Here is an 18,338-nt window from a genome sequence, read left to right on the forward strand (position 1 = left end):
TTATACCACTGACTAACATTCCTCTTCTGAATGCCTTGGTTTTTCTTTGAACCCCTCTGCTATTGTCTACATCTTTAGTACATCAGGTATAAATAGGATGGTATATAAAATGAACTGTGATATGGTCCTCAAGGGTTTATACTTTTAATTATTTGCCTTTATTCTCTACAAGGCTGGGAAGTCTGTTGTCCAAGTGTGAGCATCACAGTATAGAAAGATGCATTTGGGAGGAACAATCGCAGGAGACTTACTTCTTTCTGGCTCTAATGGTTTTTGGCTTTAATAACATGGCTGCTTTGTCATCTTTGTAGCTAGTCTCAAGAAGTAGCTGCAGATGGGGAAACCTCAATAATATCTGTGTCTGAAATGAATTTTCAGGAGGAGGAAGTTGCAAATCACTTTAAGCTAGAACTAATTGAAACGCCTAAGGTTACATCGGGATGTTTTCCTGAGGTTTCCTTACAGAAATACCCACTCCTTATGTTTAAAATAGGTCAACAGACTGACTTAAAACAAGGTGGAGCTTTCATTTGTTTATTATATGTTTATCTTTTAAAAAGGTATACCTTTAATATCGTGGGAGTTGAGAATAAATATTTAAATTGGATGCCGGGATTTTACACGGGGGGGAAAAAAGGAAAGGGTTGATTTTTTCAATGTTTTTTTCCAAGGAAGCGTGCGAAAAGTAAGAAGAAAGAGGCTCAATATGAGATATACTTTATGCATTATATTCTTACCTTTCACCCTCTATCGCTTGGTAAATTTGTTAGTTTAGGAACTGCCTTCATTTGTGCTTCAAATTACCTAATGATTGCTTCAGTTTAAATACTGATAATATCATTCATGTCATTTTGTTTATAGATGCTTGTCTTTGGGTGTAGTAAGAATAAATATCCATCTCTGTCGCTGTCTTGCTGCTTGATTAAGGCTATAAATTAAACCATATGCATCTGTAGCAAATTAAACTGCCCTCATTTTAAAAAATTGCAAACACATAATACAGCCCCTGAAGCAATTCAGCCTTATAAATTTATCCCAGAAAAATGAGTTTTGTAACTGTTCTGTCTATGTATCAGTACAGAGACTGCTTATTAAACATTTTGGAAATGCACAGTTCTCTTGTGTGCACCATAGTGTCGTAAAACAAGTTTGTTCATGCCCTGAGGTTGGCTGCTATGTTAATGTTTTATCTTTTGGGCTCAATTTTTTCTGTTGGGTTTTTTTTTTTTCATTTGTTTGTTGTTTGGTTGGTTTGGGGTTTTTTAAAGGGACATTTAGATGGTCTTTAGAAGGTAAATTTCCTTCTTTATGTACAAAAATATAGAAGAAAAGGGTGTTTTGCCAATAAAGTAAAACTAAAAATACATCTGTGAAACATTCCTGTTAAAATATTATTTCCAAAATGAGCATGAAAAGTAGTTCCCCCAATTTGATTTTACAGTAATTGAACCTATTCTGAGCATTTTTAGAATTTACTTTAAATTTTTCATCTTAAAGTCCTTTTCCGTGTGCCTTATCTTCTTCACTTGGTATGGCTCCATAGGAGTTCTATTGCAATAATGTTATCTTATACTTGGTGTGCAGTGTATGAAGGTGTTCCTTAAGTGGGGGGGTTCGTACTATTTTAATCCAGCTAATATTTCAAAGAAAATAGCTGGTTATACACTACAGTTTTTAAAAGAATGCCTGTGTAACTGAAGCAGGAGCTACTGGAGAGAGTCCAGCGGAGGGCTACAAAGATGATTAGGGGACCTCTCCTACGAGGAAAGGCTGAGGGAGTTGGGCTTGTTTAGCCTGGAGAAGAGAAGGCTGAGAGGGGACCTTATAAATGCTTACAGATATCTGAAGGGTGGGTGTCAGGAGGATGGGGCCAGACTCTTTTCAGTGGTGCCCAGCGACAGGACAAGGGGCAACGGGCACAAAGTGAAGCACAGGAAGTTCCGTCTGAACATGAGGAAGAACTTCTTCCCTCTGAGGGTGACGGAGCACTGGAACAGGCTGCCCAGGGAGGTTGTGGAGTCTCCTTCTCTGGAGATATTCAAGACCCGCCTGGACAAGGTCCTGTGCAGCCTGCTGTAGGTGACCCTGCTTCGGCGGGGGGGTTGGACTAGATGACCCACAGAGGTCCCTTCCAACCCCTAACATTCTGTGATCCTGTGATACCTCAGTGGTTTAACTCGAATCACAGGAAAAACCTTCTGTTGTTGTAGTAATATGTATTTAATTAGTTGAAGGCTTGAGAAAATGCGTTAGGAGAATGAATGAATGAAACATGCTCTACAACAGAGTAGTTTCATAACTTACTACCAGCACTATTGTGAGCACAGAAAGGAACAGAGTCATGAGAGACTTCTGTTTCTTACAGTTGAAAGACTTATGGAAGTACCAGTCTCAACTGGTTATGATAGCAGCCTTGTTAGACTTGGAGAGCCCATCTCCCTCCCCCCTCCTTCCTCAGACATTGAAGGATTCAGCAGTAGTGCAAGTCAAAAAAGAATCAGGGTTAAGTAATAATTCCAATTTGGAAGTCCAGGGAAATCTTAAAATCTGGTTGTGGGCTAATATTTTAAGTATACGTGCTTATTTTAGTCATAAGGAACGATTCCATGAAGCAAGAAAAAGTTCAGTGGAAAGAGGTTAAAAAAAAAAAAAATCAGCCTCAACTTTAAAAAACATATTTCTTATAAATTGTGTTCATAACAGATCTTATTAAAATGAGTAGAGGAATAAAATACTTAAAGCGCAACACTTGAATGACTGAACATTGCTCTAACTTACCCAAGCCCAAACCAGTTGCAATCAGCAGTGTAGAATTTTTTTCGCTGACAGTTGTTTAGTCAGTTTTCCTTTCTGTTCTTAACCAGGATTATAGAAAATAAATATTAATTATCAAATTTTCCTTTTAGATAAACGAATTGGTGGATGCCCGTGATGTCAGCATTGGAGCCTGGTTTGAAGCTCATGTAGAAAATGTTACTCGAGCAACAAAAAGACATAAGAATGGTAAAGCTCAAGTAAAGAGTGGCAATTCTTACAAAAGGACTAATGGAAACTTAAGTCAAGATCATTCTAGAGAGAGTGCAAATGATTTGGACAGTACACCATCCACATCTTACTCAGACTGCACGGACACTGATGAAGAAGCTATTTATCATATCAAGTATGATGAGTAAGTGTTTCTGATATTATTTTGAGGACATCATATGTTATGATTTGGTGTGTATAAAGCAAAGAATTTTGTTGAAGAAACTTAGAATCAAAGAGAGCAAGTTCAATATTGCAACCAAGGAAAGAAATACTAAAAAGCCATAATGTCTTTCAGTCAGATATAATGAATATTCTGAGAGTAATGAGGGTTTTTCTCCTTTTTTCTTTTATTCACAAATTCCTGTGAAGTATTAACTTTATCTTGACTTTATGAAACTTGGAATCCCTATCTCTAAGGAAAGAAACTATGCATTGGATTTTTCTGTACTTGTTTTTCTGTGTAAAATATAAGTTAATATTTTCTTTAAAAACTACTCTGCTCATGTTCAGTTCCTTCCACTGAAGTCTAAACAATTGTTTCATGGGAGCAAATTCTGGTGCTTGAATTGTTTTACTCTTAAAACAAAATTTATATTTATGCATGAGATGACAGGTCTGCATTTGATGCAGAGGTTTCTTGTAGAGAATCTAGTGACTGGGAACATAAAATCAGTTCTGAGCTGGAGTGAGGGTACAAAGGGATTTTTTATTTTTATTTTTTAAAATCTGTGGTACAAGCAAATTTCAGAACCTACAACAGATGTGCTAGAGTAGAGGCTTTGTGCTGTAAACTCAGTGGGATTTGCAGGGATTTCTCATCACCAGCTTTTGCACTGATGCATTCACATAAATTGGATCCCAGCTTTTTAATGATGCCTTAATTTGCTGAAGCAGCTACCTAAGCTTCTAAACCAATGGCACCAATGAGAATGTTTTATCACAGAGAACAACAAAAATATCGCACTTTGGCATGTGAGATTAAAGGTAAAGGAACATACGTTTACTTTACACAGAAGCATATTCAGTATAAGTCTTCTTGAGGATAAATTCAATTCAAGTTTTCAAAATATTTTTTTAAGTATCAATTTCAAGTTTTGTTGTTTTTAATAATTATAATTTAAACCTGTTTTGCTAGGGAAAAACCAAGAATGTAGAAGGCTTAAGCTGAACATCTTTTAGCTGCTCTTGACAATACTAGATACAACTTTTCCTTATATACTTACCTTGGAGGATAATATAGCTTTTGTCTCAACATGGAGTTTGAATGCAGTTTTATATCTGCAACCATCAATTTTTTTATCTGCAGATATGTTTGTCCACACACACAAAAAAATGATAGCTACAGTGTTGAAAGCAAAAAATTACTGAAATGCTTAAATTCAGAACTTTCTCACAACTTTAGTCACCCAGTATCATTACAGTTGGACTAGATGATCGTTGCAGGTCCCTTTCAACTGAACTATTCTAAAAAAGAAAAATAAAAATTGTCTATAAAATGATAGATATGCATCATGGTATGCTTTCAAAGACCTGGTTCTAAGACAGGTTAATCGTGTAACATCACAGAAGTACTTAATTGAGTGTCGTAGTTTAACCCAGCAGACGGCAACTAAGCACTAGACAGCCGCTCGCTCACCCCTCCCCTTCCCCCCCAGCAGGATGGGGAGGAGAAATGGACAAAAGGGGAAACTCGTGGGTTAAGATAAAGACACTTTAATAAGACAACAAAGGAAATACTACTAATAATGCTACTACTAATAATGAATATCCAAAACAAACTATATACAATACAATTTTTCTCACAGCTCGATGACTGATTCACAGCCAGTCCCCAAACAGTGATCATGGAACCCTGGAAATCGTGAATTTCACGAAATTCCCCCCCCCCCCCCCCCCCCCTAAAAAAAAAGTTCAAACTCCCAGACAGCAGCAGACGATCCAAACTCATGGAAATGAGAAGAGCAGATAGCTTCCTGCTCTCGGCCAACCCCCATTCGTAAACTGAGCATGATGTCTATGGCCTGGAATATTCCCATTGGCTAGCTTGGGCTAGCTGTCTGGCTATGCTCCCTCCCAGCTCCTGCACACCTGCTCATTAGCTGAATACAAGAAACTGGAAAAAGTCCTTGATTTCATAGCAACAACTGAAAACATCAATCAACATTCTTCTCGTACTAAATCCAAAACACAGCACCTACTGAGAGGAAAACTAACTCTATCCCAGCTGAAACCAGGACATTGAGCAAAGGGCAAAAATTTGTGTGTGTTTGTAATTATTGGAGTTAAATTATCTTCCTCTTTTGTAGATAGTGTCATTTTATGTGAGTTAGAGATTCGAGGGAGAAGCCACCTGTGAAGCAAAAAGTATAGTCAAGCTGTACCTATGGTATAGTCAAGTATAGTCAAGGTGTACCTATGCTTACAAAACGTCGCTTTTACTTCATGTGTACCTTAAGATCTAGCATTTCCAGTAGACGCAATCATCTTAGTCTTCCTATAACACAATCTGTCACAGGTTTGTGTTCTTAGCCAGCGACCGTCTGAAAACGTTATGTCTTATCTAATTTTGCTTACGTCATGGTCATTTACTTGATTGGTCTGAAACACTAAAAGTTTGAGCTTACGGGGAGAAAAGTTTTAAAATAACTTTCCAGCAAGCAAGATCTATGCATTTATCAGCTAATAGAGACTTTGGTAAAAGTTAACGGCTTACATATGACAAAACACAAGGCATCATTTGTGACACTTTGCATTTACCTTTCAACATCCCACTTCTTTGTTCTTTGAGTGGTAGTTAACGTGCACATTCACATGGTGGGTGGTTGTGCATGCACTCATAACACTGGCTTCAGACACTAGTCTTTTTGTTTTTTTAATATCTGTAGAGCACACGTATCAAACACAAGGGACGAAGAATACATGGATAAATAGGGTAGTGTGTACTGTGCATCCTTCAGTTCTCAGCTCCAGATGTTCTTACCCTATTTGCCATCTCTTTGTGCTTGTTCTTTGAGATTCATATTCTACTATTAGTTCCTGTTTCTTCTGTGCATGGCTGCTGTTCCTGGATGCTTAGGTTTGGGCTACGCTGTGTAACACCAATCCACCTTGACAGCCTTTTCTTACCAAGCCTTTTCTTTTCTTACTGCATTCTTCAATGAAGTAGCTCATTTCTCCTTCCTTCCATCTCCTACAGCAGATGATTTCACCCTGGCTGAAGGGCTTTAAGCTCCTTGCCCACAACAGGAGCATTCCTGCCAGAGATGGAAGCAGCTGCTTTTTCTGCTTTGGGAAACTGCATGTCTCTGACAAGCAACCTGCAGATGGAGACCATAAGCCCGGTGCCCATAAAGCCATCAAAATGTCTTTCTTACATTATGGAGAAGACTGTGGGGTTTGCCTCTGACACAGATTGACAGCTGCTTAGATCCTCACTGAGATCATCTCAGTATCTAGACTGGTTCTCCTTCACTGCTTGTTTTATTATCTAGTCTAGAAAAACTGTCCACCAAGGCGGCTACAGCTGAAGGACAAGTCTGTTGTAATGTTTTGAGATGGGGTTGGGAACGTGGAGTAGACCTATGCTTTGTTTCTGAGACTTTGTGTTACGGCAAAGATTGTTTGATACCCAGCTGTTGTGGCAGGTCCAGTCTGACAACGCATATACACAAAAGGGGGGGGGGGGGGGGGAATCAAGCATTTATTTTCTTTCTGTTTATGTCTGGAACTGACTACTCAGTGATGTTTATTCAGGAGATACTGGAAAGCCATTCACCCTTGATCTCAACATGAAGCCCTCTACTGTCATAAGTCATAGACTGAGTCGCCTAGGGGAGTTGCTCTGGAGCCGTTCTGATCCACAGTGGAGCGGCAGACCTTGGTGCACAGGGGGTTTTCCTGAGGCAGGCAAACGCCAGTGCGGCGGAGACACCCGCCAGGAGCCGGCAGCTCTCAGAGAGACGCTGACGAGGCCTGGGCATTGCCAGAGCAACGGCGACCACCCCCACGTCTACAGAAAGCAGCCTAGGGAGCGCTGCAAACAGAGCGGGCAAACAGGGCGTGGCATGGCAGTTTGCGCGGCAGTTCACGAGGAAGGGCACGCAGGGAGGGCACCTCTTTGAAGGAGCAGCATTCCACTGGCCAAGTGGGAGACTTGCAGTATGCATAACCCAGCAACCAGGCACCATTCTGTGACCATCTGCACAGGTCAAGGGCACTCATCCTACCTGACCCTCAAGGCAGAATATTGGGCACTCGCCTGAGAGCAAAGGCTGCAGCTCTGGCTGGGGGGTCTGCACCACCTATCCCAGCGGTGGCCGATGCCTCCACCCGGACAGAGCTGCTGAAGGGAGAGGCTGCAGTGCAGATCTCAGACTGCAGGCAGAGCCTAGACCTTTCTCCTGGGCCAGGGACAGGCAGCAGACCTGCCTGCAAAAGGTGTGCTCAGGTGGAGGTTTGGTTACTTAGACCATGGGAATACCTTTGAGAAACCTGGTCTACTGGGGGCTGATGGGGCCCATCTGACAGAGAAAGGGAAGAGCATGTTCGGTCAGAGGCTTGCCAAGCTGGTGAAGAGAACTGGAGTGCATGGAGCTCCGCCTGGGTATGGATGAGGAGCCGAGCAAGAACTTATAGGTCAGGATTAAACACAGGGCAGGGACTGGTGACATTATAGTGGGGGTCTGCCACAGGCCACCTGATCAGGAAGACCGAGCGCATGAGGCCCTCTGTAGGCAGATAGGAGCAGCCCCACGTTCACAAGCCCTGGTCCTCATGGGGGACTTCAACCACCCCGATATCTGTTGGTGGGGCAACACAGCAGGGCATAAGCAATCCAGGATGTTCCTGGAATGCATTGATGATAACTTCCTTCTCCAAGGGATAGAGGAGCCAATGAGGAGAGGTGCAATGCTGGACCTTGTTCTCACCAACAAGGAGGGGCTGGTGGGGAATGCGAAGCTGGAGGGCAGCCTTGGCTGCAGTGACCATGAAATGGTGGAGTTTAAGATCCCTAGGGCAGCGAGGAGGGCGCACAGCAAGCTCACTGCCCTGGACTTCAGGAGAGCAGACTTTGGCCTCTTCCAGGACCCTCTTGGTAGAGTACCATGGGACAAAGCCCTGGAGGGAAGAGGGGCCCAAGAAAGCTGGTTAATATTCAAGGATCACCTCCTCCAAGCTCAGGAGCCATCCTGACCAAGAGGAAGTCAGGCAAAAATGCCAGGTGGCCTGCATGGATGAACAAGGAGCTCCTGGACAAACTCAAGCACAAAAAGGAAGCCTGCAGAGGGTGGAAGCAAGGACAGGTAGCCTGGGAGGAACAGAGAGAAATTGTCCGAGCAAACAGGGATCAGGGAGAAGATCACGCTAAGACATCCTACCAACTTCCTTGCAGGTACTGAAAGGCTGCTATTAGCTGCCACCATCACCATCCCCCCACCAAGCTTTTCCTTCACCTGACTGAACAAGCCCAGTCCCCCAGCCTCTCCTCACAGAGCACATCTTGACGGCCATCTTGGCAGCTCTCAACTGGGCTAATGCCATGTTTTGGTTTCGGCTGCCGCCGGCAACAAAAGCGCCACGCGGCCGCCCCTCCCCCCGCCGGCGTGCGGAGGAGAATGGAAAGAAAGAGGCAGAAACTGGTGGGTCGGGATAAGGGCAGTTTAACAGAACAGCAAACAGAGGGAAAACAGGAACAACAACGATACAAATAAGGAGAAAACACAACCACGAACCGTACCACGAACAGCCGCTCTCCCGAAACCGGACCGGCGCTGCGCCCGCCCAAGCCGCGAGTGCCTTCCCGCCGCGCCGCCCCCCCCCACCGGAACCCAGCGTGACGTCACATGGTATGGAATACCGGGCTCTGTTTGGCCAGGTGGGGTCAGCCCCCACCCCCCGGCTGTGCCCCTTCCTGGAGTCCGGTGAAAATTAACCCTGTTCTGGCCAAACCCAGGACATTATCCACCCCTTATTCCATACCATCTACGTCATGCCCAGGTCCCCCATTGTCCAGCTGATCACCACCACTTCTCCTGTTTAATTTGTTCAAATGCCTGTCGTTGCTCAGGGCCCCATTCAAAATCATTCTTCTTCCGGGTCACGTGGTACAGAGGACTCACAATTTGGCTGTAATTTGGGATGTGCATCCTCCAAAAACCCACAACACCCAGGAAGGCCTGTGCTTCCTTTTTGCTGGTTGGTGGAGACATAGCTGCTATTTTGTTGATGACATCCATTGGGATTTGACGGCGCCCATCCTGCCATTTTATTCCCAAAAACTGGATCTCTTGCGCAGGTCCCTTTACTTTACTTCGCTTAATGGCGAAACCGGCTTTCAGAAGGATCTGAACTATTTTCTCCCCTTTCTCGAAAACTTCCTCCGCTGTGTCGCCCCATATAATGATGTCGTCGATGTACTGCAGATGTTCTGGGGCTTCACCCTTTTCCAGTGAAGTCTGGATTAGTCCATGGCAAATGGTGGGACTGTGTTTCCACCCCTGGGGCAGTCGATTCCAGGTGTACTGGATGCCCCTCCAGGTGAAAGCAAACTGTGGCCTGCACTCTGCTGCCAAAGGGATGGAGAAGAATGCATTAGCGATGTCAATTGTAGCGTACCACTTGGCTGCCTTTGACTCCAGCTGATATTGAAGTTCTAGCATGTCTGGCACAGCAGCACTCAGCGGTGGTGTGACTTCATTCAGGCCACGGTAGTCTATTGTCAGTCTCCACTCTCCAGTAGATTTTCTTACTGGCCATATGGGACTATTAAAGGGTGAGCGAGTTTTGGTGATCACTCCTTGACTCTCCAGCTGGCGGATCAGCTGATGAATGGGGAGAAGGGAGTCTCGGTTGGTACGATACTGTCGCCGGTGCACCGTTGTGGTCGCGATTGGCACCTGTTGTTCTTCAACCCTCAGCAACCCCACAACGGAAGGATCCTCCGAGAGACCAGGCAAGATGGACAGCTGTTTAATTTCTTCCGTCTCCACAGCAGCTATGCCAAAAGCCCACCGATACCCCTTTGGGTCCTTGAAATAGCCTCTCCTAAGATAGTCTATCCCAAGGATGCACGGAGCCTCGGGGCCAGTTACAATGGGGTGCTTCTGCCAGTCCTGCCCAGTGAGGCTCACTTCAGCCTCCAGTAGACTCAGCTCTTGGGACCCCCCTGTCACTCCCGAAATGCAAATGGGCTCTGACCCTTTGAACTCTGATGGCATTAAAGTACACTGTGCACCAGTGTCCACTAGAGCTTTATACTCTTGTGGATCTGACGTGCCAGGCCACCGAATCCACACCGTCCAATAGACACGGTTGTCCCTTTCCTCCACCTGGCTGGAGGCAGGGCCCCTCTAATCCTCGTCAGAGAAATTGCTGCTCACCTGCTGTAAAAATGACTTGGAGGTCCCCTCCAGAGGATCGGAATCAAGGTCAAACTGTCTACCTGGTCTGGAGAGCTGGCTTTTGGAAACTGGAGCGGCATTTTTCCTAACAGAGTCCCCTTTTGTGATTTTTTTACCTTGCAACTCACGTACTCGTGCCTCTAGACTTGAGGTGGGTTTTCCATCCCACTTCCTCATGTCCTCTCCGTGGTCACGCAGGTAAAACCACAGGGTGCCCCGTGGTGTGTAGCCTCTGTATTCCCTCTCCTGAGCAGGGAAACGCTTGCCCCTAATAGCTGAGACACTGGCCCGTACAGGTGGGGAGTAGGACATGTTCTCTTTGATTTGCCGCAGCTCCCGGGCCAGTTTCTCCACAGCTGAGACAAGGGAGGAAGAGAGACTTTCCTCATATTGCCGGAGTCTGACAGCCACCTCGTCCACTGTTGGTACGTCTTTACCTTTCCAGTTTACAACTGCCAGTGAGTTGGCATATGAGGAGGGTGCGCTCCGCACAAACTTCCTCCACATGGATTGTGAGCACTGGAGTTCATCTGGGTCTGTGGGTACCTGCTCATCGTCTGTGTCACAGTAAACCAGCTCCCGCACAGCTAATTCCCTCAAGTACTGAATACCCCTTTCCATATTGGTCCACTTGCCAGGATAGCATAGAAAATCCTCACTGAAGGGGTACCTCTCCCTCACGCCTGACAGAAGTCTCCTCCAGAGGCTGAGGATTTGTTCCTTCTTCCCAATGGCCTTGTCAATGCCCCCATCCCTGGCCAGGGATCCCAGCTGCTTGGCTTCCTTGCCCTCTAATTCCAAGCTGCTGGCCCCGTTATCCCAGCACCGCAGCAGCCAGGTGGCAATGTGCTCGCCTGGGTGGCGGCTGAAGTCTTTCCGCATGTCTCGCAGCTCGCCCAGGGACAGGGACCGGGTGATGATCTCTGTCTCTATCTCCCGTGATGACCCTGGCTCATCGTCATCCCTCCCGGAGCGATCTGCTCTCTTTGCGTCTTTCTTTAATTTTACGGGGGCGACTGCAACCGGCACAGGTTGGTCATTGGGCTCAGCCGCGCTGCCTGCAGCTGGAGCTGGGGCTGGAGCAGCTGCTGTGCCTGCCAGGGAAACCGAGGCAGACCCTGCAGCTGTGGCAGCGGCAGTGCCAGTCTGGGGGGCTGTGACTGCCTGCTGGGCTGGAGGGGCTGCAGGGCCGGCTGGGGGGGCAGCGCCAGTTGCAGCGCCTGCCGCTTCGCTTCCCCCCCTTTCCCCTTTAAGGCACTGAACAGTGTTGAACATGGCTCGGTAGGCATGGGCCAGACCCCAGCACATTGTGGTGATCTGTGTCTCTCTGGAGTTCCCAGGGTGGCAGCACACTTTTTTCAGATATTTTACCAGATTATCCGGATTCTGTATTTGTTCAGGGGTGAGTTTAAAACACACCGGTGGTGCCCACTGCTCTAGACATCTGCCCATGCTGTCCCACACACCCAGCCACTCACAGCTATCCAGCCCCGGGGCAGGTCTCTGCAGGATGTTCTTAACGACTTGCTTAACCCTAAACAAAACCTGCAACCCATTCAGGAGGCATAACAAAAGGAGAGTGCTGCCCTGAGCATCCCAGGGGTACTCGAAATTCTCAAAAGCAGTCAGGACCAGCCTGAGGGAGAGGGGGGGGGCGAAAGAGTGGGGGAAGGTATCCCCTTCGGCTTTCCCCACAGACTGCGTTTGATTATTAACAAAATCTAAGACATAGGATCCGAGGTACGGAAATGACCGCAGTGCCGCATGCAAATACAAGACTAATTTCATGCACAGTGATGTTATCATATCATAAGTCGATATCGTACAGTACAGCAAAATCATCATCTTAATCCTTTTTCCAGTGATGATGAACAGCATGGCAATGAACACATAGTGCAAGTACGGATTTACATAGCAGAGCCACTTGATCAAAGTCAGAAACATTTTTTTTTTTCCTTTTTTACCGGCGACTACTTAACACAGAAAAATGCGTATAACAAAATTTAAGCAAATCTAAGAAAACAGTTTTAACAGCCGCTGCTCAGCCCTGCCGTTATCCCTGCTCCACGTCTGGGCGCCAATTAAATGTTTTGGTTTCGGCTGCCGCCGGCAACAAAAGCGCCACGCGGCCGCCCCTCCCCCCGCCGGCGTGCGGAGGAGAATGGAAAGAAAGAGGCAGAAACTGGTGGGTCGGGATAAGGGCAGTTTAACAGAACAGCAAACAGAGGGAAAACAGGAACAACAACGATACAAATAAGGAGAAAACACAACCACGAACCGTACCACGAACAGCCGCTCTCCCGAAACCGGACCGGCGCTGCGCCCGCCCAAGCCGCGAGTGCCTTCCCGCCGCGCCGCCCCCCCCCACCGGAACCCAGCGTGACGTCACATGGTATGGAATACCGGGCTCTGTTTGGCCAGGTGGGGTCAGCCCCCACCCCCCGGCTGTGCCCCTTCCTGGAGTCCGGTGAAAATTAACCCTGTTCTGGCCAAACCCAGGACATGCCAGCTTGTCATCATCTTCCTTTCATTGAGGGACCTAAACCAGACATAATATTCTAGATATGATCTAACAAGCGCTGAGTAAAGAGAAATAGTCAGCTTCCTCAATCTATTGCCTATGCTCCCATTGACACAGCCCAGAATGCTGTTGGCCTTCTTTGCTGCCAGGGTACACTGCTGGCTCGTGTTCAGCTTGCTGTCTACCAGGACCCCCAGGTCCTTTCCTGCAGAGCTGCTACCCAACCAGTCACTCTGCAGCCTGCATTGTCACAGGGGGTATAGTGGGTTGACCCTGGCCAGCAGCCAAGTACCCACACAGCCGCTCACTTGCTGACTCCCCTCTCCCGCAGGACGGGGAGAAAGTAGGAGGAAGATGAGAAAACTTGTGCATCGTGATACAGTTTAAAAGGTGAAGCAAAAGCTGCGCACGCAAGCCAAGCAAAAAGAGTTCCCATCAGCAGGCAGATATACATCCACTTCTTGGAAAGCAGGGCCTCAGCACACATAACGGTTGCTTGGAAGACAAACGTTGTAACCACAACTGTTACCCCCCTTCCTCCTCTTTCCCTGAGCTTTTATTGCTGAGTACGATGTCACATGGCATGGAATATCCCTTTGGCCAGTTCGGGTCAGTTGTCCCAGCAGTATCTCCTCCCAACTGCTTGCACACACCCAGCCTACTTGCTGCAGGGGCAGAGTGAGAAACCAAAGGCCTTGATGCTGCACAATTACTGCATGTAACTTCTGTTGTCTCTTGAGGATCACCACAGGATTTTAAAAGAAAGTCAATAAATAAGAAAACACCTGTAATAACAACAGCAGTATTTAGTAATATTTATTTATTCAGGTTTTACTGACATGGATTCTTTAGTGAAAGTGGGAAAACTGAAAATTTTACAGTATTTTCTTAGTTCTTGAGCCTTTTTAAGAGTATTGGCTTTTTCTCTTTTATTAGCTTGATTTACATGGCCCTATATATTCCCATTTTCTGCTACCTTACTTACATACTCATATTGTATATTTGAAAGTGTAGGTTGTAATTTAACATTGTGGTCATTCATATAAATAAGATCTTTAAATATAGGATGAAATTTGACATGGAGTAAGTGGCACTGCCTAAACTGAATCTATTTTCTCTATGATTATTTTGGTTTGTTATATAGGCCAAGTGAAAGGGAAGGAGACAAATTGTCTAGATGGTGGAGGTCATAAAATGGAAAATAAACTATTTTTTTGTGGAATTACAGTATTAAATATATCTGAGGTCAGAAGTTTACTATAAAAGTACAATTTATTCCTTACATGATGTAATGAGGAACAGCAATATGTACTTAGACATGATTCCAAAAGTGTGGGTTAGGCTCAATCTCAAATGCTTGTGACAAGTTGTGTTCCAGTTATAAAAAAGTATCTGGATGTTCAATCTGTGATGTTGGGTGTGGACAAATATGAATGCTAGCTGCTTCTCTCCTGTATCCCATTGAATATAAATATTGCTGTGCTTTAGCCTATTGAAAGGATTCCTTAGACCAGGCTTAAGGCGAGTGGTAACAACTAAAAGCCTCTGCACCTGGCAGTCTTTTAATAATGAGACTTCTTGCATGTCGGGCAGAAATTGTGAGACCTAGAGGGGGAAGATATATTCAGTTTTTGCCCTCATATCTACAAAGTTAGAGCACCCCATTACTAAAAGTTGTGCAATAAATAGAGAGATGGAGAAGTCATGTAAACAGTGTGTTTTTTTCAGTACATAGGAACATTCTTGGGTTTTATCCTTGATCCAACTTCTAGATAACAGAGATATTGATTTAGACTAAAACCAGATGAATGTCTTGATTATTCAAGTAGACTGGCTTTTAAATTTCATTAGGTGAATGGTTAAAAGGTTACATGTGGCTTTTTTTCTAAAGAAAATATTGCAATTATACTTTCCTCAAAGCATGTCACTGAATTTTTCCTTTTTTGTAAATCAGGAACTTTTTTCTTAAATTGATAATACTGTCTGAGATCAGATGCATGTCTGTGTTGGAAGAGAGGAAGGTGAAAAATGACTGTAACTTCTCTTACAATAACTTCAGGACTAACTTTGCATCCAGAGAAAAGCATGGAGTAATAAGGATGAATATTGTTCCTTTACAGTTCTCCTGTGGTCTGGAAGTTCAGAAGTCAAGCACAAATGAGTGAAGAGAAGGGCTTCCAAGTGTGCTTTGTTTTTTGTTAAGTTTCTTAATAAACTCCTGGAAGACATGTAGTTCAGAGCTGATGGAAGAGATGTGAAAAAAAAAAAAAAATCACTTTCAAAATCCTGATTGTTTGGCAGTTGGATGTTCCATTCTAGAATTTACATGATTTCTAGGATTTTTTTTTTCTGTGGCCATCTGAAAAATAATTCATTTCGGAAGAAATTCTGTCCTCACAATAGACCTTCAGATATGCACTTGGAAGCACCATCCATTAGAGAGGTATGTAAAAGGCCTCTTGAAGCATCAAGCATCTTGTGAAAACATGAAGTCAAATCTTTACAACATTCCACACATGGAACTGGAAAACTGGATTCTGAGAGGGAAAGTTTCACCCATTTTTAAGCTATCTGTTCCTCCAAAGGAACGTTTCTCAACTTAAGTCTCTGAGTAGGCAGTAACAAGAAACTCAGTGACAACTACCTTCTTTTTTCTTTTCTGGAGAGTAGCTATTTTCTCTTCTGTCTATAAAATGGGATATTTTGAGTGTCTGGTTTTGATATATGATCTTATTCTATTCGTACTGCCCAACAATCTTCTTTCTTTAGATTCTTTTCATCAGATGCATCTCAGAACAGAGATGGAATAGCTATTAAGGATAAAAATGCTAGAAGTGCATCAGTAATACTTCGTGAAAGATTCTTTTCAGAGTTCTTATTGGGATAAGAAAGACGGCACAGAACTGAATCTGGGACAACACAACTCTTAGTGTTGAGTAACTCTTATGCACCAGAAATGCTATAAATCACACTTGTTTAAATAAGATAATGACATCAGAATCTTCTCAATGTATATTGGTTATCTTTCTAGCCACACTTATATATACTGTTTACAGTTAGTTTTCAGTAATTTTTCTACTGTGTGCATAAACTATATTTCTACTTTGTTTTTATCTATCATCTTCTTTAGTATTCTTAAGTTTAAGTCCCGTTTCAATTTTGGAGTTAAACTGGTTCCCCCTCCACTATATGCTACTTTCTCTTTTTCCATGACTCTTTAAATAATTCTGCAAATAGTTTTATTGCAAGATAGGGGCTAAGTCCAATCAGTATATTGAACTCATCTGTTTTAGTTTTTGGAAGTCTGTTGGACTATAATGTGATGTCATTATCCAGGCTCTGCAATAAAAAATAAATTATCTTACAGTTGCTTTATGCATCATTTTTGTTACCTGTAGATGAATCTGTTTTATTGCTTCTGTGCATGTTTTAATTCACAGTAATTATTTTGATTGTCACACAGCTGCAGAATAGTTGTTTTTTTGAAGGAAAACTGCAAGACAAAAGATAAACACAAAAAAACAAGTAAAAAAAAAGTTTTACAAACCATAGAGAGTTATGTCCCACGAGACTGTGATTGGAATAGCACCTCTATCACAAGCACCTCTCTTATGATGTTATTATTCATATCCTACGTTTTGATAAATTAGAAAGGAAAATAGTGGGGAAAACTGCTTTTTTGCTTTAGCTTTGTTATTAAGGATAGATGTGTTTATTATTGGACCAGTGATTTATATAAAGATACAGCCACGTTTAAACTATTGTGGTTCCTGGTGTGGTGTAGTGGGGTTCCCACACCCCCAAATAAACTTGAACAATGTTTCAACAAATTCAAGCCAAATTCTGTGTAGCTGTCCAGTAGAAAACAAACAGTACTAGAGACAGAGTATTAGTTCTCAGTCTTTTCCCTAACTGATCTATGCAGTAACAAACCAGGGTGTGACATTTAACAGAAGATATCTAAATCTAAACCCCATTTAGTTAAAAGAGAATGTTTCAATTCATGTCAGTGGACTTTGAATCAACTATTGAAGAGCAGACATATGACTTTGTCAGAGCCCTCACATTTAAGCTGCTGTCAGCAGCAGAAATTTCTTTATGCAACAATGAAGTAAGCTACAATGTATACTTTTTCAAAGACCTTTGAATTATCTTGTTCACTACAGACAGGCGTGTTGGAAAGTGACCGAGTCATACTTTCCTTAATAAGATTAGAGTTTTGCCATTAAGGTCTAACAAACTATGCTATTTGCTATAGGACTTTAATACTATAAAGCACATGTGTGCTTGTTAAAATTCCCAGAAATAAATAAATGATGGCAAATTAATTTAATATTTATAATTTATATTAATATTTCTTAAAAAGAAACAGTGTTTTTATTAGCAGCTGTCTCCAGGTAGTAGGCGCTTTCTTTTCATCTTTCAAACCTGTGCTGTGACCAGATTAAAACATCTAGTTTTAAAAGCTAGTACTATTTTCATGGTGGAAGCCTCCTTTACTGTGCAGCATCAGAAATGAACTTAACTAGAATCAATGGGGGAAAGGGATACCAACAGGAGAGCTGAAGGTAAGCCAAGGGTTGGCATGGCATTGCCTGAGGGTGGCAATGCTAGTGGGAACATTTATGCTTCTCCTGGGAGCATGGAGGGCTCAGGAGCATATCTGAAATGCTCGTACACCAACGCACACAGTATGAGAAATAGACAGGATGAACTGGAAGCATTGGTCCGTTCACAGAACTATGATATCATTGGTATTAGTGAGACTTGGTGGAATGAGTCCCACGTTTGGAGTGCTGGGATGGAGGGCTACAGGCTGTTCAGGAAGGATAGGCAGGGCAGGCGAGGTGGTGGTATGGCACTGTACATGAGAGATTTGATTGCACAGCCCTCACAGTTAATGGTGATGTGGTGGAGAGCCTCTCGGTGAGGATTAGGGGGATGGAAAACAAAGGAGATATTGTAGTGGGTATATACTACCGATCGCCCAGCCAGGGTGTAAGTACTGATGAGTTATTCTATTCTATAGGCGATCAGAAGAAATCTCTGGATCAGTAGCCCTTGTCCTTATCGGACATTTCAACTTCTCAGGCATCAACTGGGAATATCATACAGCTGTGACAAGCAAGACTGGGAAATTCTTGAAGTTTGTAGGAGATAATGTCTTGTCACAAGTACTCAGGGAAGCAACTAGGAAAGATGCCCTCCTAGACTTGCTGTTTGTGAATAGAGAAGGACTCATGGGGGATGTGATGGTAGGTGGCTGTCTTGGCCACAGTGATCACAAAACAGTTGAGTTTAAAATTTTCAGTGTAATGAGAAAAAAGGACAGCAGCGTTGCTACCTTGGATTTCAAGAGAGCAAACTTTAAGCTCTTCAGGGAGCTATTT

General features: G+C 43.8%; 1 protein-coding gene across 2 annotated transcripts in view; it reads left to right on the top strand.

The window, feature by feature from the left end:
* The window catches only part of LOC142365680 (E3 ubiquitin-protein ligase UHRF2-like), a 144,736-nt gene that overhangs the window by 63,941 nt on the left and 62,457 nt on the right, over window positions 1-18,338 (top strand). For both annotated transcript variants that reach the window (XM_075446731.1, XM_075446730.1), the window contains one exon: window positions 2,907-3,169. In XM_075446731.1, the coding sequence (XP_075302846.1) occupies window positions 2,907-3,169 (263 nt within the window). The remainder of the gene's footprint in view (window positions 1-2,906; window positions 3,170-18,338) is intronic.

Source organism: Opisthocomus hoazin, chromosome W, assembly GCF_030867145.1.
Source record: "Opisthocomus hoazin isolate bOpiHoa1 chromosome W, bOpiHoa1.hap1, whole genome shotgun sequence".
NCBI classification, from domain to species: Eukaryota; Metazoa; Chordata; class Aves; order Opisthocomiformes; family Opisthocomidae; genus Opisthocomus; species Opisthocomus hoazin.